We start from the raw sequence: 23,574 nt of genomic DNA, 5'->3' as shown, positions 1-23,574 counted from the left end.
CAGAACTGTTGTGCATCTCCGAGTAACACGCAGCGGTGCGGTGCTTCATTTCTAAATGAATCCGCGTTTTGAGCGAATCAATCGGGTGAACCAATGATTCAATGGCCAAATTCATCAAGTGAGCCATTTGCTTAATTCCTGAATGAATCAGCCGTTGAAACGAATCGAATGAATGAATGAATGATTGACTCAATGACTTAAGACATTTACTTTAGAGTATCATTTCATAAAAAAATATATATATATCTGTCATATTTCCATATTAGGCCTAATAAAAAACCCATTAAAGGTACAGATCACTCAAAAATGAAAAATTCTGTCATCGTATAATTTAGAATTTACTAGCAATAAATTATACTTGCAATCAAATGTCTATTTGATGCTTTCCTCATTTAACACAATAATGACTTTGTCTTTTGGGGGAAATTCTCAGTCAAATTTGATGTGCGATTAATTTGTGATTAATTAGATTAAATAATCATCACCACATTGTGTAATTAATTAGATAAAAAAAAAAAAATTGTTTGACAGCCCTAGAAATAACGTTTTCATAATGTAATGGGAACATTAGCAAAACATTCTAAAGGCATATTTTTTAGTTCGATTTTGTTGGGGACAGTTCCTCAGTGTGATAACAGGCTGCTCACCTTGCTTGCGGACGTCCTCTACAGCTGCTATAAGCTCCTCCTTTAGGTCCTGGCTGTCCTTAGCAATCTGCTCGCCCTTTTCTAAAAAGTTCTGGGTCGCCTGCTCCACGGACACAGCCAGCACATGAGCCTTCTTAGAGCGGCCCTTTTTCTTACTGGATGGGCCTTTGTTACTGGTGTTGACCAGGGTGGTCACCTGTGGACAAGAAGAGTCAAAGATGAATATGAATATATAAAGATTGTTGTGTAAAAAGACTCCTTTGACTCACATTTCGACTGAACTGCATAAAGTAGGTCTAGCAACATAGCCCATACGGCACATTTAAAGTAAATCATTATGTACAAGGATGATCGAGCATAAGTTTGTTTATTTCTAAACCAACGGGCCAGAAAAACTGCTGGGTTTGTATGCTTTCAGAATTATGTACAAGTAAAGGGACTGTCGCGTAAAGTCGTAACAGTCAAATATACATCTATAGCATAGACCAACAATTAAAAAGACGGAGTCAGTCGCAAGGACGTGCCCTGTGTGAACAGAAACCAAGTGTCCCCATCAACCTCCCCGTTAAATATCAAACATAAGTTAATGTCACCATTAGAAGTCAAATGTCAATTCGAACCTTGAATAGTAATAATGCAGGCATTTCATTAGTTGCAATTATTTTTTTAGTTTAGTTCAATAAATGAGTGTCAAGACCTGAGTTTATTTCCAATTAATTATAACGAAATATTTAAGAAATGTAATATCTTATGAATATATATATATATATATATATATATATATATATATATATATAATAAATTGTTTAAAATAAATCTTTGTTTGTGTGTGTGTGTTTAAAAAAAATATATGTTAAGAAGCAAAAAAAAGGTTTTGTTACCTTAAACAAAAGTTTGGTGAGAATTATTTATTTATATAGATCTATTGATCTAGTTTAGCTTTGGAAACTGTGATAGTGATTTTCCATGATTCTTTGATTAACAAAATTTAAAAGAACAGCATTCAGAGTATTTATATAAATTCAGAAATGTATTACCATCAAATCATTTTTTATTTTATTTGTACCTTTTACATCTGTTGTTGAATGGTTTATAAGAGAAGTAGCAAAATGTCTCAGGTCTGAATTGTGAAAGGAGCTTGATTTATTGATTTAACAACTGTATCGCAATCAAAATCCTCAAATTTCCCACATTAAGCAGAAGTATGAATTTGGACAGGGTAAAAAAAAACAAAAAACAGTGCTTTATTTTTATTTAATTTTTTTTTAAGATTTTTTGCAGTGCAGACATTTCTGGCAATTTGCCACATTTGTCTACACATTTTATGTGATGTATAGTGACTCATTCTGCAGGCATTAAGCTCTCAAAGGGCCTATAAAACAGTGCTGTTTTTCACTTTCTGCTGCAGGTCTCTGCTGGGACCGTTCTCCCAGGGTAATGTATTTTCAAGGACACCCACGCTAAGCAATTGCCATAGTACAACAAAGGATTTGTTGAGTTCCCTTTAAGACAGTCAAATTTGACATTATGTCGGACTGATGTCATGGGATCTCGCCTGGGAGCCCAATCACCATAAGGGGTAACAAAACAAACCAATGGACAATTCCCAAGTGAGATTGGCATGCCGAGTTACACCTGCAAACTCAGCCTATACAGTTGATAAAACTTAAGACCCCCTTTGTCTAACATTTCTCAAAGCCGATGCACAGAATAACACTGGATTACATAAAGAGAGGTTTAATCAAAACAAAGCATAGTTGAGTTTTAAAGGAGAACATTGCAAGTGATCTTAAGTAAATCCAGCTTAGACTGGGTTAATGATAAACATGAAAACATGAAATTGGGACAAAAGATTTAAATGATTTTGCAAGGCAAAGCTTATGTAAGGAATAGCAGTTAATATTGCCAGCAAAGTGGTGGAAAGAGTACAACAAAATTGTACTTAAGTAAACGTATTGCTACTTAAGTAATAATTTACTTGAGTACAAGTATAAGTACTGAAAAATAATATGACTCATGTAAGAGTAAATAAGTAGTTTGCTTAAAAACTACTCAAGTAACTACGTTACAAAGTACTTTAGTATTATTTTTCTATTTTTAAAGTGATGATATAGCCTGGATGCCAACCGAACTTAGCCCCGCCCACAGCATTTTTAGGTCGGGAAGTTCGGTCTGGATCCGTTGTGGAGCAATTATGCTCGAACCAGAGCTGTTCGGACCAATCAAATTGTCAGGGCGGGCTTTATACAATGATGGACAGATGATCAACAGTAACGTAATCATCCACGTCACCAAAGAGCGCTTGGGTTGAATTCGTTTACAACAAAGATGACTGCCGCTGGAGAATTGAGATTTCACGAGTTCACACTTACAAATAAGTCAGATAGAATAAATAATTGGCGTGCTGTCCGAGAAGAGTGCCCCGGGCTCGGTATTCGGCCCGAACCCAAAGTACTCCCCCCGTATTCCTGACTGTGGAAGAACAAGCCAAGAGTGAGTGGAGGGATGCTGAAAACTGTCAAGGAATTTTAGGTGAGTTGACAGAGTGAATAAATGCTTCCTCTCATGCTGATAGGGTAGACATGGTAATTGTTTGATGACAAGTTGATTGGATTGATTAGTTGAACGTGTTTATGAAACATCATGTGTAGATTCCGCCATTGCGTCTGTTATAGAAGATATCTAGAATCTGAGTATGAGGACGTCAGGCTAGAGATGATAACGATATGGAGCGCTACCCAGTACTGATTCATAACTCGTGCAGAAAGTCCACAAGTGAGATTCATAGGAGTATTAAACTTATGACGTTTCAGGAAATGCCTTATATGGATATAACATGCAAATAGAGACGTTTTGACTGATGAAACATGCCTATTATAAACACATAATAGCGATAATATCAGTGTTCATCAAGCTATCTCAGGTATTTTCATAAGAATGATGTATGTCTTTAAAGGGATAGTTCACCCAACAAGGAAAATTAGCCCATGATTTACTCACCCTCAAGTCATCCTAGGTGTATATGACATTCTTCTTTCAGACGAATACAATCAGAGTTATATTACAAAATGGCCTGGCTCTTCCAAGCTTTTTTATGGCAGTGAATGGCTGGAGAAAATCTGAAGCCCAGAGAAATGCATCCATCCATGATAAAAGTGCTCCACTTTTACTCCAGGGGGTTAATAAAGGCCTTCTGAAGTGAAGTCATGTGTTTGTGTAAGGAAAATACCCATATTTAAAACTTTATAAACTATAATCACGAGCTTCTGCCAGACGGCCGTACGCATCGATTTACGATGGAAGACTAACCCCTGACCCGACGCACAACGTAACGACGAACGTGGAAGCTCAGAAGTAAGAGCAAAACAAAACCCTGGTCGCGAATTAGCCATTTTAAAGAGAAATATAATAGAAGAGGAGCTTCAGTTTGTTGCACAGGCTAGCCCTATTTGTTTAAACTGCGAGAGGCGTCTAAGCTTACGATACTACAGTAGGAGTATGGTAAGCTTAGACGCCTCTCGCAGTTTTATAGGGCTAGCCTGTGCAACAGTTCTACATCCTACGTCATACATGTGTCATGGGTTACTCTTGTAACGCTAGTTATTTTAGATTATAAAGTTATAAATATGGGTATCTTTCTTACAAAAACCGAACAATTTAACCAAAGAAGGTTAAATGAGAGGTCCAATAAAAAATAGAGCTTTACAACATTATGAATAAAAAAGTGCAAGTAAAAAAATTATAATAAATAAGTGGGGTACGGTTAACTTGTTAAATGAAATGCTCTTTTTTTCGTCCAACCGAAAATGTGCTGGGAGCCCACTATTGCTATAGTTATGAACTATACTTTTACATACATCTTATTGACAGATAAATCATGCGATATTATTTCACTGTTATTGAGTTGTTTTTTTAGCTTTGTACAAAGTTTGCTTCGTACATTTAGTTTAACTGTATTGTTAAAGAGGGCGAGCTTTACCATTCAATTGAACTGTGTCCATGTTTTTAAGACACTTACATTGTTTTTGCTCCGTCCATGAAATAACTGCGTCCATGTTATGAGCCAGTTTTTTATTTACTTCAACTGCTCAGTGCTCTGGTATTATCCAGGATGACCCATTGCAGGAGTTGCCATAATTAAAATTTAAAATCAGAAAATGAGCATAGCTCACTTACATTCACTAAAATATTGAAACGTTAGCGATACTGATTCAAAACACGACACGAGCGCCAGTGATTGAATGTCAAAGCGCGGTTTGAAGTCCCCGCCCCTCAGCCGAACTGGAAGTTTTGATTGGTTTTGCACCCGAGTCAGACCTGTCTGTTATTGGCTGAAGCGCATCAGACCTGTCTGTGATTGGCTAAAGCGCAGCGCTCCACCGCAGTAGTTTTAAAAGTGTCTGTCAAAGGTAAGCAAAACTTTCCCTGTTGCTCCGTCGGCACTCGGCACACTTGTCAAAGTACTTTGTACTTTTGGTGAAAAATAAATGTAGCGAAGTTGAATACTTTATTTTTATTCTACTCAAGTAAAAGTAAAAGTACCACAATTTAATTATAATCAAGAAAGTAGAAAAAATCGAAAAATCTACTCAAGTACTGTAACGAAAGTATTTGTAGCCTAATTAGTTACTTTCCACAATGTTGCATTAAGCTTCATTACAGGAACTGGAGAAATTGTATTCAACCTAACACTCCACTGAACAGAGTTCAGAAAGTACAGAAGATATACTTTAGAGATAAATGTACCGTCAAAACGGTCATTGTCACAAAACAAACCCTGGCAAGGTTAAGGCATGAAGAAAAGATTAAATATCCAGGTATGAAACTATGACAGCTCTGCTGGGTATCGGTTGCCTCAGACTACAAAAATATATGACTGCAGAATTCTGCTATTGATCAATCAGAATCAAGTATTTCTTTGTTTATAAAGGAAGAATAGTTATTTTGAGTCAGATCTTTCCAATACATTGGTTAGTCCAGTTCACAAACATGAATCTAACTGAATCGATTCTCAAATTCAACTAAAACTACAGCTAAAAAAAACAACCTAAATATTAGTTTACAAACAAAATTGTATGACAGAAGTCATTTAGACCACTTTTATGATGCTTCTATGGTATTTTGTATCCCTTTAGAACATCTTGACAGCCCTATCCATCATTCATGTGCATCATATTGAAAAGAGAAGTCATAATATTCTTCGAAAATTCACCTTTTGTGTAATATATGACAAAAAAAAAAAGAAAAAAAAAGTCATACATGTACGGAGCTGATGTACATGAGGGTAACATAATTGTTATTCTTGGGTTAACCCCTTTAATATACTACATCCAATTCAAAACATACTGAAATATCCTGTTTCACTGTGGATGAGTTCAGTGCTCCTGAAGGGAATTCCCTGACACTACTATCACTCATCACCACACAATCCCAACTGAGGCTTACCTTCTCTTGTATAACACTGTCAGTGCCAATAGCAGCATCAGCAAGACAAATGAAGCACTAACATTCAAAAATAAACCCCAGTTCTGGAATTCTCTGTTCTATAATAATGTGGGAACAATAAAACTGGGGGGAAGTTTTCAATACTATTATGACAACAAAAGTGTAAATAAATGGTAGCAATAGAAAGACAGTCACGAATGGATTTCTGTGTGAGCACATCCTCCTTCCTTGTTCTGTGTAACACATAGAGATGAAGTCTATCCTCCTGTGCCCAGAGCATCGATTTATCCATAGAGCTAGAGGCTAACCTTCCAGATGCTTGCTGAGCTGGCTTTCATCATTATCATGATCTGATTAGCCCTGACCATGAAATCCGATCACTTGTATGATGTAAGTAACATTATAGAGGGCTTTTTACACTTGAAATAGTTAATCCTGTCATTCTAAACCCTGGGTAAACAGAATCCTTCTTCATGTTTCAAATTGCTCATTATTTATAGGGATAATAATAAATCATGGGTATTTATTAACTGAAATTTCACACACATTCCTAAACCTTGGGTTAACATCATTATTTGATTATTTGCATATAGGGGTGCCAGTGTCATTGATATGGCAAACACAGCATGCAACCTGTTTTTTAAAAAAAAGACTCTAGCATTGTATCCTCATGGTACATATTGCCGATTGAATGGACTTGTCAGACTATAAAAGGTAAGAATGAAACGTTCTCTTCTTCGCTCCAATTCATTGACATTCATTGAAACTACTGAGGCGAATATGAATATGAGGCACACGACTGACTGTCAGTTGTTAAGCATTAAGCCGTAACATTCTAACACTGCATCGTTTCACACTGCACACGGGGATGGGGGGGATGTGGTTGGGAACCACTTCTCTAGAGAGGATGAAGTGCGAGTTCTCATTAGAAAGGTATGCATGTAACCATGGTTCCCTGAGAAGGGGAACGAGACACATGGAGGTGTTCTGCCTCGGCTGCAGAATTCGAGCTTTAGACTTTTTAAATCCTCTTCTTCTATATCATTTTGAGTACCTTCCGCCATTGTCGTAACTTCACATCTGGCTCCTGCTAGCTTAGCTTCCAAACAAGATGGCGGATATTGCTTTTAGTTCTCCCGTCTCAGGGGAAAATGAGGGAATAATGCACGACCATTCAAAAATATGACTGGGTTTCTAATGACAAAGCTTAATGCAAATGGGTGAAGTGTCCCTTTAACTGTTTCATCTGAACCAGCTGGGTCAACATCAAAGGATATAGAGTGAAAATGACATAAAAACTGCTTTGTTGGCTTGTATCTTCTAACAGAAGATAATTACTTTTTTTTCTTCATTTATTTTTGCTTGATATTTGACGTCATTAAATCTGACATCAAAACGATTCTCTCATTACAGGATAAAAAATGTTTTAACGATTGAGGTCAACTAATAAAGTTGTCATGAGCTGCCTGCAAGGAATGAAATTATTATCATTAATGAGAAATTTTCCTTTTTTTATTTTTTTATTTATCTTTTTTTTTTATTAAATTACCGAATCTTAAAGCAATATATTTAAGAGTCAGAAAGACAGATTCACATGTTTATCCAAATGTTACCACAACGGCACAACTCCAAGTCCACCTGACAACTCTGGTCTAATTGGAGACACACTCCATGGCTCGGTTTCCATGGAGACACACACAGTCCTGTCAAAGCCATCAACAAAAGGTCCAGGTGAAAATAAAAGTTGCACTGCCACATTGTATTGCATGGCTGATGTGGCAAAAGTCAACAAAACTATGAAATAAAACAACTGGGAGTGTGGGAATTATACAGTGAACAAACACAAACAAAACTTGTATATAATGCAAAGACATTTATAAATGTTTAACTGTGTCTTTTTATATATATATATATATATATATATATATATATATATATATATATATATATATATATATATATATATATATATATTGTGTGTGTGTGTGTGTGTGTGTGTGTGTGTGTGTGTGTGTGTGTGTGTGTGTGTGTGAAGACTTCAGATGCAAAAGCCTGTAAGTGTCATTTGAAATTTTCTTCTAAAATTAGTATTTTTATCAAGCTCGTATATTTAAGTTTCAAAATTAAATAATTTCACTTAAATGACAATTAATAGGTAATTTTCATTGCCATTAAAATGAAATAAGTGAACATAAACATACAAGCTTGATAAAAATGATAATTCTAGAAGGAAATTTCACATGGCACTTTCACATTTTCACATGGCTTTTGCATCTGAAGTCTTCATACATATATACATATATATATATATATATATATATATATATATATATATATATACATTTATATATGAAGACTTCAGATATATATATATATAATCTCTGAAGTCTTCATATATATAGTATCAGTTTCCACAAAATATTAAGCAGCACAACATTGATAATATATACTCGAAAATGTTTTTGAGCATCAAATCAGCATTTTAGAATAATTTCTAAAGGAGCATGTGATACCGAAGACTTTCCACTGCAGGAATGATTAATATTTTAACATTTTAAAATGTAATAATATTTCACAACATCACTGTGTTTTTGAACGAATAATTGGAGCCTTAATAAATAGCATTCCCTTCTGCAACATAATTTTTCGACATTCTCTACAGACTACAGACAACTTCACCAAGATGGATGATTTGGCTGGAAGTTCTGGGAAAGCTCATTATTTCCCCACTAAGATTCCTAAGACTGTGTTTCAGGTGTCCATGCCAAAATGATCACGGTTGCTAACAGCAGAGGATGTCAAGAGGAAGAAAAGACGCCATCTAACAGACAAAAGTGTGAAAGCCCCCCTGTGCTGAAACTTAGAATGAAATCTCCGTTTCTACCAGCCAGCCCACAATCCTTTCATGGTGTCACAAAAACCGAGGGTGGCAATAACGTGGGGGGGCCTAAAAGAAGGGGAGTCTGCTTGAGTGGGAAAACCTAATTGAAAACGACAACCTAAAATGACAAATGAAGCGGTACAGCCACTCCACCTACTTCTGATTTCAAGAAAGTGCTGGTGGCAATGAAGTGCTCTTAATATTAATGCATGACAACAACGAAAGAAAAGTATAACATTTCAGTCAGTCCATTTTCTTGAAACAGAAAACATTTCACAAAAAGCTATAGTGTAAGAAGAAAATAAAAGAATAGAAGAAAGAAGAAAATGGTAATGGGGAGTGTTTATACATCACATTTATTTATTTTTCTGTACAATGCTGTGCCAAGCAACAAAAAAGCCTCTTAAAATTTCACACGAAAAGAGTTAGATAGCCTTTCTGTTATGCTATTTCACTATTTATTAATTCACACAGAATATCATATGATCATTATTCTTTGAATGTCGCAAAAGGTCTCATAAAGGTAAATCATGCAAATTGTTTGGTAATTAATGGCTGCCTTTTAAAAGCTCAACGGCAAACACAATTTGAACTGAGTGTCACATTACAATATTTGACCTGCAACACTGAAGCAAGTCATGTGAAACAGTTTCTTTAAAAGTGGCCTTAAATATTTGACAAGTACAATCAAACTGGTGTGATTAAAACATTTAGTTGTGATGTAATCAAACTACTAAATTCAAATCTGCATTTGTGCAATTAGACCCGGAGAGAGTAACTGGTCATGTGGTTGTTATTTATATGTCTCAAATAGCAATTTCAACCACACAACATGTTTATTCTATGTTATAGACTAGTAGTCGACCGATATTGAATTTTTGATGGCCGATGCTGATATCTTGGAGAGCAGGGTCGCCGATGACTGAAATAAAGCCAATATATATGATATAACACTATGTAAAACACATGCATAACAATTGCTGAAATTACATTTTAATGTAATATTTCCTAAATTAGATTTTTTTTTTTTTTTTTAAATGAATGATATTATAAGCATTATTTGAACTTGATAAAAATAAATCAGTAAAAGAAACAGATTTATACTTTATATGGAAAGTTCTTGATTTTGTAATCCTGCAATAGAATTGTTTAACTATTTCTTTATTTGTGAAAAAATATTAATATAAAAGGAAGTAAACACTGTAACAGTGCACTGGGAATCATTTTCTCAAGTAATTACCGGGTAACTTTTGTTTTATATACAGTACACAATGAATATGATATGGATTTGCCAAAGTTTGCAAGGTTTGTGAAATTAATGTTTATTGGATATCCAAATATAATAAATCATATTAATGCTGATGGTAGGTGATTAGGCCTAAGTATTATAGTGTTTGCCTTTCTTTTACTAAGGTTGCACTTTATTTTACAGTACGTACACTTGTGTTCTTACAGTATACACTTACCTAAGAAAATACTGGGTAATAAGGTAACTTAGGTTTAGTGTAGGTTCAGGGTTAGTACCTAGTTATTACCCAGTTATTACAATTACTATTAGAAGTTCATAGTATGTCCATGGGAAACAGGACTGTAAAATAAAGTGCTACCATTACTAATAACAGAAAAGTAAACACCATTCTACTTTTTCGTATATGGTTTTCGTAATATTTCATTAGGCAGGACTGTTAAAGAGAGAAAATACACTAATGAAGACAGAGAATGAGAGCTAAGACGCTCAGGTGCTGGTGCTGTCAAAATAAAAGTCCCAATTCCGACACATTGGCCAAAGAGAAAAAACACAGGCCGATGCTGATAATGAAAAAAATGTCAAATATCGATATATCGGCTGACCACTATTATAGAAATTCAAACAATCACATAATTTAGGGAGATTTTTAGCTGAATATAAAGCAAACATGCAGCAGTCAGAAAACATTCAATATGTATTCAGCATCATCATCTAGCCGCTGTCTTGAGATGTGAGCGTTCCACTTCTTTTACTGGATTAAACTTATATTTAGCACATTTGAATTGTGCATTGACAGATTAGTTAGACAACTGCCCACAGAGTGTTTCAGCATTGTGAGAATTCAGTTACTAATTATAGATCTCAATAGACGTCCGACGTCCTGCCATACATGACAGGGACTTTCTCCAAAAGTGAAAAGGAGAAAAAGGAAAAATGCTGACAGAGGAAAGGGAGGGGGAAGCCCTATGGGATGAAAAGTCAGAAGGAAAGAATGAGGACACGTATGCTTGAGCTGTCCCGAGTCCCAATTTGAGAGACACATCATGGCGAGATGTAGCAGGTGGCCTGGAGAACAGACTGACAGCTCAGTGTAACAGCACCTACCTATCCATGCGATGAGATCTAACGCTTAGTCAGGCTCACTTTAACCTGCGAAACCATGCTCACAGCCAGACTAGAGACATTATGAGTTATTTCACTTCAATAAACCAAAGAAATAAACATCCGTTTATTTAAAACAACTGCTTAGTGTAGTGGAACGAAGAACTGCTGAGGTTTCTGAGCGTGATAAAACTGTCAATGGCCTATTAAAGGACCCAAGTGTGGTAAGTGACCTGAAAACTTTAAATGAGGTCCAATAAAAGTCACAGACCATCTCGAAAACATCTCTGGCTGCCATTGCTGATCTTTCCCCACGGCCCATAGACCTCTACAGTTCTGTTTTAACAGTAATCAATAATACAAAATGTTCCACAAGTGATTTCCTTGGCTCAGAGAGCCCACCAGTGAATCCAGCTACATGAATTAAATAATTACATAATTAAAAGGACACCACAATACTGCTCAGATTTCTGCTGGCTGTTTTCTAAGCCTACTACTCAGGTCTTGGGTGTCAGAAAATCAACTTCAAATACAGCACTGGCCTCTGGGTTACCCACAGTGAGAATATACCCATATCTACAACTTATGCATGAGGGAGCCGCCAATTCTAAGTAAAGACCATCAGGTTTACCGGTGAAAGTAGATGAGAGAGATTTCATACATTATCTAATCAGCAGGATCTCACCGTTCCCTCTCCTTTCCACCTTATCCTTCCTCCTGTGTGTTGAGAATCCATTCCCAGATAGATTTCCATTTCAGAATTCCATTCAGAGAGTGTGAAAATAGCACTGCCTGAATCACTAGCATGTGGACGACCATAAATATCATTCCTGATTGAAAAGCAGTGTGAGCGAGCGTACCACCGCTAAAACAATACGGCCTCCCTGAGAAGCTCTGACCCGAGGTGAAGGTCAAAGACGCTCTCACAGAGAGACGGGTACCCTGCCAAAAGAGGCTGGAGAGAAAATCCTTTGTTTCTCCTCACCCACTGGATTTAGGCAGAATTGATTTAGTTATCTCCTCAGGGAGAGGCAGAAAAAGCGGATGCCAGGCGAAAGCGCACTCATGCCATGCATATACCAAAACTGCAGTCATATTAAGACATGGAGACCTTCTGATACAGAGTCACACATTACCTCCTTCAATCACATTAAAGTACACTGTCAGAGTCCAAGCTCCGAATCAACAAACACAAAGAACTGAAACAATTTACAAAAAGAACAAAATGCTCTACCCTTCAAAAGTGTACGGTCGGTGAGACTTTTTTGAAAGAAATCTTTATTTAGCACGAACGTGATAAATTGCTCAAAAGTGACAGTAAAGACTTTTACTTATATTTCAAATACCGGTAAATGATGTACTTTCTATTCATCAAAGAATCTGGGGGGGAAAAAAATTACCAAGTGTAACCCCTCCACCCGGGTCCTTCTTACCCCACTCCGTGCGGGTCTCGAACCCGGATCTCCGGCATGAGAGTCAGGCGCTCTAACAAGGAGGCTAAAGACTGCAGCCTCTATCGTCTGTCGCTAGAGCGCCTATTGAGATCAGAGGAGTGAGGTTTACTCGCACAGCAACTACTAGCTGGCCTCCGTTACACTCACCCCCCTAAACCTCACTCCCATCCGGGTCACGGCACCAATGTAACCCCTCCACCCGGGTCCTTCTCACCCCGCTCCGTGCGGGTCTCGAACCCGGGTCTCCGGCATGAGAGTCAGGCGCTCTAACACTAGGTTTACACTAGGTTTAAAATATTAAGCAGCAACTGTTTTTAACACTGATAATAATAAGAAATGTTTTTTGAGCACCAAATCAGCAAGTTAGAATGATTTCTGAAGGATCATGTGACACTGAACACTGGAGTAATAGAATCACAGGAATAAGCTATATTTTAAAGGGGTCATATGATAATATTTTTTAAAGTTCATTATTTTGTTTATTCATTATTGCAGCTCATTGTAGTCTGAAACATCCTGAATTCTACAAAGAATTGTGATTGGCCAAACACCTCAAGTGTGTTGGAAATGTAACATCCCTTACCATAATAGCGAGCATCAGCTCCCAATGCTTTAAGCAATTGTAAACACACAGTTAATAAAGTTAACAATGCTTTACCATATCAGTTTGTGCCCGGAAATGTGGATGACCAAGCTGATTGATCGGACCCAACTTTGAAAGCACAACTTGAGCAGAACTTTTCTGAACTTTTGGCAAGTAGTCTTTGTATATAGCCAGTATTGTACCCTCCCAGGTTCAGGAAGCTATCCATGTGTAAAATCCACTGTGCACAAGTGAACTTTGGGTTGTACTGTTCTGGAACAGCATCATAAATAAATCTTAACCACTGATTTCGAACAAAGAGGTTTTGCTTTCGCATCCAAACACACAATATCTCTGCGACATGATGACAACACTACAATTTTCTCTCTTTGCGCATCACTTTGTGCGACGATTATGCTAATATTTCTCATTGTGACCTAGACGTTTGCAGAAGTAATATCTAGCCTTGGATCGAGGCGTTTTAGGCAGGCCTGCATCAGTGTTCTTAAATAGAATAAGGGAGACTATGAGCTTTTTAACTTTGCAACAGATTGTATACATTAAAAATACATCATTAAATAAAAAAATAAAAAAGTATACAGTACTTTCAGTCTACTTTTTCATGTACTTCTCAGAATTATACTTAAAATTGCACCTATAAGTACCTATACTTGACGCATACTGACAGAAAGGTCTAAGTATATTTGGACTACACATGATTGGACAGTAAAAAGCCGGCTATGATATTGTTCTCGTTTTGCCTTGTCAATGTGCCCTTGTTTACATCAGCAGAAAAACATTGTGTTCTTTAGAATAGTGTGCAAGACAATTTTGATTATCTAAGAAAGAAAAAAAAAAAAAAAACCGAGGACGTAGCCAGACGGTCTTGTCTCTTGTCGATCCTCGGATGACATTTTCATCCTGCGTGTTTGCGCCCACATTCCTTGACAAAGCCTTCCTCAAACAGACAGGTTGCTTGAGCATCTCTGGTTGATGTAAAGATGACCGGACAGACTCTGCAACTGCAGCAGTATTAGCGAGTGCTTTGAGCTTAGACTACATAAGAAGCGCTGGCTGGCGGATGACTCAGCTTGCCTCGACGGAATTATGAGGCGGCGATGCCGTGGCCATACGCCAATTCTGTGTTAGTCACAGTCAAGGACTCTAAAAGAGCAAGGCACTCGGAAGCCTCTTACCCCTGTCGCCTGTCCTTCTTTCATGTTTTGCGGCATGGTGAAGAGAGATTTCTGCTTTCTCGTCCTCCCCCCTTCATGTTTTCTCACTCTGTGTTTGCCGACAGGGGCCCGGAGTTGATTCATTCATATTCAATAAGCCAAAAGCAACGGTTTTAAAACACGCAGAGCAAACTGACACATAGAGGCGGGCACGTGGCAGAGCCAGAGAACGCATTGATCCGTTTAATTTGCCTGATCAGTTTGATCGCTATAGCGAGTCGGAGAGGGAAGTTCTTCATGATTGCATCAATACTTTTCTCATCCCAAACACCCAGAGCTGTTGTAACTGTGATCGTGCAGCGATTTGAGAATTGTTTTTTTTTGCAAACTGTAATTAAAACGGGATCTATCACAGCTGAGATCAGAGGCAAAAAGTATTTTATTGTGAAAAAAAAAAAAGAAAATGTTTATTTATTCATTGAAGTTAAACAGGCAAGATTACGCAACATGCTGCAATATTTGCTCTAAAAAAGGACTTTAAATAAATTAGCTCTAAAATGATTAAAGAAAACCAAACAGCCCCTCTCCCCCTTTTCACATACTTGCTCAACCCAGATTAGTCTGCCTTAATCTAAATGAACAAAAAGATTAGGATAAGGCAAAAATAACAGTAAAAATATTGCTAATGATCTGAGGTGATCCATGCAAACAGAGACAACACCCACATCAACTCGATAAAAAAAAAAAAGATCCATTTACTTTACATTGGTTTGGGACGCGGTGAGGAATAATCCTGGAAGAATTTGAGGAGTGACTTGATCCAGTCGAGGATATAATTTCAGATGAGCAAGTTATTTATTTTTACTTACTTTAGTAAACATGCTATTTTTTTTTATTTTTTTTTTTACATAAACATGTACATCGACTGAAATTAGCTGAAATACTAAATGTTTTTGATATAAGAAAGGTATTAAACTAGGATGAACATTTACATGTTATATAATGATAATAAGAACAATGATAATTGTATAAACATTATTAATAATTAAGCACCAAATCAGAAAGATGTCTGAAGGTTCATGTGACACTTTGTCAACACAGGAATGAATTACATTTGAAAATATATTAAAATAGAAAACAGTTCTTTAAATTGTAATAATATTTGACAATTTTAATGTTTTACTGTATTTTTGATCAAATAAATGCAGTCTTTGGTGAGCATAAAAGGCTTATTAAAAAAAAAAAAAATCTTAATTACTTGAAACTTTTGACCGGTAGCTGTAACACACAGTGACACCAGCTGATAAAGTTTCTCTTGCCTCCCTTGATTATTGATTTTATCTCATGGCCAAATATTATCAACATCGAACCAGATGCAGCAATTTTAATGAGGTCAAAGTTGAAGTTAAAGTTGAATAAATTAAATATGTTGCTCATACAAAGCTATCACATGAATGTATAGCTGTAATTTAGTGTGCATGTCAGTTGGATTGAATATTTATAAAAACAAATGAATAATTTTATTTAATGTGTAGTGATTTGAAATGATGACAATTTTTATTTTTTGGTGAAATGTTCCTTTCAGAGGCTGCAATGATGATACTCAAATTATGTTCGCATTTCATATACCAAACTCCAAATATACCAAATATAACTTTGTGCAGAGGACAATGAGGGGGCAGTGAGTGAGAAGGCAGGAAACATTTACAGTACATATGTACGGGCAGACAAGGAAAAACAAAACTGAGATTTGTTCCATTTTTTAACTGAATACATAAATAACAAAGTAGTTCACCAAAAGACACTTTTCCGTTTATTATTGAAAGAACAATTCAAGAACTTTGATACCACAGCAAAAACTACCAGTCAAACTAATAAAAAAGTTCAAACATTATTAAAGACAAGTGAACAGTCAGTAATAAAATAAGAACAAATACACAAATTACAAAGCAATATAACAAAGTTACAAATAAAGTAAGGTCTAACAGTAGTATCCAGCATTGTTGGGTAAGTTACTGTAAAAAAGTAATTAATTACTTATTACAGTGTAATAAGATTATTATACTAATTACTCTCTCTAAAATGTCATTTTAAAAATGCTAATATGACCACACCCTAAGGCCCATTTACACCAAGAATTATAGCTATAATGATAACTATATTATCGTCAACAATGCCAATGGACAATAACGTTCTGTTTACAGTATGTTGTCTGCCACTGATTGTCACTTTATCACCTGGAGATTTCTCTGAGTTGCTCTAGTTATGGTGTAGTTTATTAAAAATGTACAGTTATAGTTGTCATCATTGGTGTGAACAGGCCTTTACATTGCAACTAATTCAGGAAATGCAGCTGATAAATGTGCCATTACAATAAACCCAATGAAACTACAAGAGCTACAGACATTGCAACGCATTCTCATCCTAGGGCGTCATATACTGACGCTTTTGACATTTCGTCTACATCGAACGCACATGGCACCCTTTAGCGTCAATATGACACGCACAGAGCTTTGTTCGGTTATGGGTAGGTTTAGGTCTGGGGTAGGGTTAGGGTTAGACCGCTAGGAGGCGCCTTCTGGCCCATATCTATCTGCGTCTCATATTGACGATAAAGGGTGCCATGTGCGTTCGATGTAGACGAAATGTCAAAAGCGTCAGTATATGACGCCTTGGGATGAGAACGGGCTGGACATTTATCACACCCATTTGAAGAAAAAAAAGAAAAAACACACCAAAAAAGTAGTTCTTCAATTTGGCACAAACATAAGTTCAGTAGGATGTTCTGCAAATTCTCCATACAGTTCAGCAAGGATATTTGACAAACAATGAAATCTCCTGTTTGATAGAGAACAGTGAATTTGTGAGCTGTTGCTTCCCACAAAACATTCCCGATGAGCCACTGAGCTAGCGAGAACTTTGTTTGGTGTATTGAGTTATCTGAAGGAAGTGAACAGATGTGAACAGATGTCTAAGCTCACACAGTGAGAGAGTGCGTCTGAGAAAACGTATTGAGTGTGTCAAAGTTCGATGACAAGGCAAGACACACGTCAACATGCTGATATTTTGCATCAGCAGACAGAATAATGGATGATCTTTTACAGATGATCTGTTTAAACAACCGTGCCTTGGGAAAGTCATACTCATATCTATTAAATAAAAATCATGTCTCTTCTGTGCTGCAAATGAGCCTACAAGCTATTCTAAAGAAGAGTGAACAAAAGGCGAGAGGATTCTATCGGAGAGAACATTCCTGTCCATATAATTCCACAGGAAGTGTTAACATGATGCTTACATAAGGCAGCGACTGGTGGAATGAACTCAGACGAGCACAAAAACCATGAACAGGCTCAAGTTAATCTGTTTATTGAAACTGGCGTGTCTACAAGGCCGTGTGACACGCAAGCTTTCAGAAAATTTAACGCCAGTGTCAACCCAAAATTAACATGCCATGCGCTGCTCCAGTAAATGCACTAAGTGCACAGAAAATGGATATGGAAACACAAGGAATCAAATAGTCACACAAATGGTCAGACAAGCACATAAATTAACTCTTTATGTACAGGGATCAAAGGAAAAAAGGGTCGAGCAAGTTTATTTGTGGAGATCGCTACATGTTTTTACCATTACTACTCTTGGTAAAGTGTACATTGAAAAACATGCATCAAAGTATACTGTGTATTAACATCGCATATTGCATTTATGCATGGGGGAAACTTAGATAAAATGTCCAAAAACGTTTATGTTAATAGTGAGACAGTATATAACATATAGTATATAATAAAAGATGAACAGAAAATAATGAACATATGCATCTACTGTATGTGTTGTCACATTTATATAACATAAACCTAATTGTATTAACACATGCATGCTTTAACATATTGACTTTAGAAAGGTTTAAGAGCTTGCAAGTGTTAAAGTTATGTAAAGTGATACTCTTGAAACACAAATCCATTGTAGCACAAACGCAATAAACTATTTCATATGACATTTGCATAAATTAAAGACGAAACGTATCAAATTATTTGTCATCCAAATATCCTTGAATATATATGCAACATTCAGTTTAGAATACTGACGTGCTACTTACAGAATACTGTGCAGTAAATATTGTATATTACTTACTATTTAAAAAAAAAAAAAAGTAGCCTAAGTGAAACATAAACACTTTAAACAGTATGCCAACACATTGTCATCACATGACCTCTTAATGTTTGTCACATGACCCATTCAGTGAGTGGCATCCAGGAAGATGTTTCAAAAATCATGGCTGATTTTACTTTCAGTTGATTCTTCCATACTGGTAATGGAAGGTCAAGTAATGGACAGTGCATTTCGGAATACAGTAGTGCAGGATGCTCAGCACATTTTGGCTAATGTGGTAGGTCATCCAGAGTCTTTATTCCAAACATTGCTATTGTGGCAATATACACTAATAAGATATACACTAATAAGATAAAGTGAGAATGTGTAAATTCATCAAAAATATTATATTTAGATATAAATGAAAGTTCAGTGGCGGATTGTAAGTTGTTGGCTGACACTAAAGCAAGAAGATCTGTATGAAATTGACTCAAAGTGAGGCGGTGTATTAGCAGCATAGCAAGAGTGCTCGGACAGGGCAGCATTTTAAAGCTAGCAATATGCACCGTATCAATAAATAAAAAGATCAGAGAAGACCTAAAAAATTCTGAAATAAAATACATACAGTAAATGGGTCGGGGGAAAAAAACTCAAGTGCTCAAGTGCCACACTGCATTAGCGGAGAGGACAAGATCTTTTGTGGTGTCTTGTGTCATTTATTTGCTGAAGGGGAGGAGACACAAGGTTAAGTTTTCAAAGCTTTGAAGCTAGAGGCAAGAGTACGAAGGGAAAAAATAAACCAGAATGAGACACATTAGGGTTCAGGGTTTCGGCTTAGTCATGACCAGCTAAGCTAAAATATAAATGAGCGCATTAAGCTAAAATTAAAAGAGTGTAAAAGTTTACTCTGGGCTACAAAGTCTTTATATATATATATGAAGAGTTCAGATGCAAAAGCCTCTAAGTGCCATCTGAAATTTTCTTCTAGAATGATCATTTTTATAAAGCTTGTTTATTTAAGTTAAGTAATTTAACTTAAATGACAATTAATAGGCAATTTGCATTGCCATTTAAGTGAAATTATTGAACTTAAATATACGAGCTTAATAAAAATGATCAGTCTAGAAGAAAATTTCAGATGGCACTTAGAGGTTTTTGCATCTGAACTCTTCATATATATATTGTATATATATATACACTCCGGCCCCCAAAAATGTCGCTGTTTGTATTTAAATAGGCAAAAGCTTAACAGCCTATGACTGGATCATTAGTGCAGTGGTTATTATGTTTCTAGCATGTTACTGTTTATGTTTGCCAACAGTTTTTATAACCCTAATTGATGGAGTGTGTAGCTTTTCATTTCTTAAACAACCATGTAGGAAAACACATCATGGCCATATTTCAGGCTGACAATGTCAAGATTCATCAGGCTCAAATTGTGAAAGAACGGTTGGGACGGAGCATGAAGAATCATTTTCACATTTGAATTGCCACCTCTGAGTCTAGACCTTAAATTCATTGAAAGTCTTTGGGTTGTGATGGAGGAGACTTTACAGAGATATTTACAGAGAAATGGAAATAACATCACAACCTTTATTTCCATAAAGAGGTGCATACATTTTTGGTCAAGATCTTGTATTGACAATGCAAGAGTCCAGCACTCTGTAAAGTCTACTCTCTATATTAGGGGTGTATTCGTACCGAACCGTCACAGTACAGACAATCTATGAGTAGATGTTTATGTGTAATCTCTCAATCAGTGTTTCAAACGTGTAAAGACATCAATAAAACAGCTTGAGAGAATAATATCTCACATGGCATTCCATTTAGCTACCTCTGGCAGGTCATTTAGTGACCTGTACCGAACCGTGACTTCAATACAGAGGTTCGTAACGAACCGTCATGTTTGTGTACCGTTACACCCATATTACAGTATATATAGTATAGCGATCACCTCTATTCAATTACGTTTCCAATAGTTGTGAAAATAAAAACTGGAAAATCATAGAAAATTATTGGTCAGAAGGCTTGACCCAACAGCTGTGGATAAGCTTCATATAGTCTTATCACATCTGTCCAGTCTTTCAAGACAAAAACGTGTCTGTGCACATCCAGAAGTCTTCATCAAATACCCACAACTTTTATATATATATATATATATTTCCACAACATAGCCCCTAGTACTACTAAATGCCAGCCATACTCTCTTTATAACAAGTTCTTTAATAACTTTAATTGCCTTCATGAGAAAGCCAAATGTTTGGAACTAGGCAAGTCAATAATGAGCAATCAATGACAAGAACAGTTCGTATCGCCCTGGGCCACTCTCATTAGTCTGTTTGATACTGCTAATATACTCTCAGCTAATCAATATCTGATACCTTTTCAAAAGATCACTTTCATCATCTTCACACGATTATGATCTCAGTCTCTCAGCCCTAAGTTTAATATTTACACAGACGCAACCCTCTCTCTCTTCAGTGACTCAAGTATTGATGCATCCACCTCAAATCTGGAGGGTGGGCACTGAGCATGAGTGTTGGCGATGGAGTGACGTCTGGAGGGGATCATGAGAAGATAATGCCATGTGTGCACTGCTTTTGTGTGTGTTTTATTAATGAGCTCTCATAATGGAGCAGGAGGGTTGGGATGGAAAGCACTGGAACATGGCATAACATCTGAGGGGAAGGGAAATGGACATGTTGGTTCTGTGTTGTGCTGTATAAGCATGTGAATGTCTAGTGTGCGTTTTCAACAGAAAACATCCACATTTTCTAATTGGGACATTTTATAATGAAGCACCATATTCAAAGGGCTGTCTAATACGGTGCGCTTAGTGTGTGATGTAATCCCTCTTAATCAGGCAATTTATTAATGATCTGCACATGTAGGGTACTTCCAAGAGAGAGAAAGTGAGGGAGAGAAAAAGAGAGACACTGCACTATTATTATCGAGGTTACAAATACCACTGTACAGCCATTGTAGAGGATCATTGTAGTGCAGCAAAGTGAAAAGTTACTGGATTTTTTACTGGCTTATACTGGTTCTTTCATAAGCGCAACCACCATGATAGTGTGAGCTGAGAAAATAGACAGATAAATTAAATTCACAGACCATGTTTTGACAAGTGTAATACTTCTTTCCCAAACTCTTTCATGTATTAACAGCTTTATTTTTTCAGCATGCACTACCGAAATTGCAAAACTAACACAATTCAGCCAACAAAAAGAGTTTCCATAAGTATGCGCAAGCAGGTTCCTAAAATTGCAGTCTGGCTGATAACTTCTTAATAATTTGTGCAGATGATCTTACGCTGTGGTTTGAAACTTTAGCAAGGACTTAAGCGTGACTGGTAAATAACTTGTAACTTTCAGAATTTTCATTGAATTCCTCATAATTATGACAGAAGTCACACTGTGACTTTGTTTATTATTTTACACAATTATCCATTTTATTATTTATTTTAACGCAGTTATACGGGCTTTCATACATCCAATTGAATAAATGATTAGATCAATATTAATTCAATTATATTACATTCAATCATAGGCCTTACTTACTGACCTGATAGGCTTGCATTGCTAAGTGTGCGTTAATTTTTTACCTAATGGAGTTTTGATCTGTTATCAAATATCATATGCACCTGTGCGCTCACATAAGTTACTGTGATTGCGAAAAAATTAAAAACTCACACAGTAGAGCCCTCGAAAGAACGCTTGAAAGTAACTTACCAAGAAAGAGCATGATTGAGACCACAAACAGACAAGTGACAAAATGATCTTGCCTTTCTTCACTGTACTCAAATGTGCCATTCTCTCTAGTACATGGGCACCTACTGTAGTCATATGGTCATTAATAAAGTTCTTAATTAATAGAGTCCTTGTGTTTGGAATTTATTACTAGGGCTCAACTGTTTCTCTGTAGTAAACATGAATCATAGATCATCTCTCCTGCAAACAAATGCAAATAAGACCGAGTTACACTAAATAAATTAATGATATATCTCAGTAAAGCCTGAAAATCAATAATTAGAACAGAAAAAAATATGAAGTGAGACTTTGGTGGCAGTCACTACATGAAAAGAGAATTATTTCCGAAGTCACGACCTCAACGAGATCTCTGACTCATCCTTGAAGAATTTACACTGAACTTTCAATGAATGATTGATAAAAAGTTCATTTAAAAATGCATTAATGGAGCAATAAAAGTTGAATGCACTGGTTACTTTGTGTTCCATGTTTGGACTCAGATGAGGGTGAGTAAATGATGACAGAATTTTAACTCAGGGTGAGCTATTCTTTTAAGCTAATTATGTATTAGCATTTAAATGCTGCTGTATTCCCTGAGTCCATCAACAGAAGCCAATATCAGTGCCTTTCAATATTCTCTGCACTCTTCCTTGAATGGCACAGCCTTGTGGGACACCAAGCCAAACAGCACAAAAACCCATTCAGCCAGACTCAGCTTTGCCAAAAATTGTGATTATGTTGTCTTCGCATCGCCCTCAAGTCTGAGACACGGAGTCAGATGCTATTTCCTTCTGTGTGCTGCCAGCATTTGGTGTTGTGCATTGAGCGCTGCCTACCAAGTTTTAACATTCACTTTTGTATTATTATCATTATATTAGACAGCAAAAGGGAAAAGTACCCTCAAGCTACAGGAATCGATAAAAGGGGAGAGAAAAATGTTGGAAAATTCACTTGAAGCTTTAACATAATATTGATGCTATATGCCCTTTTTAAAATGACACTTCTGGCGTGTTACATACATATATCTACATGTACTCGTAATTTATAAATATTTAACATGAATGAATTTAATGAATGGAAAAAATTAAAGTGTATTATATTAAACATTTTTGGGTTACATCATATTTACAGACGCAAAACCTTATATCGTGGAAATTTTTAGTCATGCCACCCAACCATGTTTGAGCAAGACCTTCAATGCAAT

At 36.4% G+C, this 23,574-nt stretch overlaps 1 protein-coding gene across 1 annotated transcript in view; it reads right to left on the bottom strand.

Moving 5' to 3' along the window:
* Positions 1 to 23,574, bottom strand: part of ctnna2 (catenin (cadherin-associated protein), alpha 2) — a 477,629-nt gene that overhangs the window by 406,777 nt on the left and 47,278 nt on the right. Inside the window, exon 3 of the mRNA XM_079897968.1 lies at positions 648 to 843. Within this exon, the coding sequence (XP_079754094.1) occupies positions 648 to 843 (196 nt within the window). The remainder of the gene's footprint in view (positions 1 to 647; positions 844 to 23,574) is intronic.

This window comes from Squalius cephalus (assembly GCF_949319135.1).
Source record: "Squalius cephalus genome assembly, chromosome: 2".
NCBI classification, from domain to species: Eukaryota; Metazoa; Chordata; class Actinopteri; order Cypriniformes; family Leuciscidae; genus Squalius; species Squalius cephalus.
The sequence above is the reverse complement of the archived record's forward strand: the minus strand, read 5'-3'. Positions and strand labels throughout refer to the sequence as shown.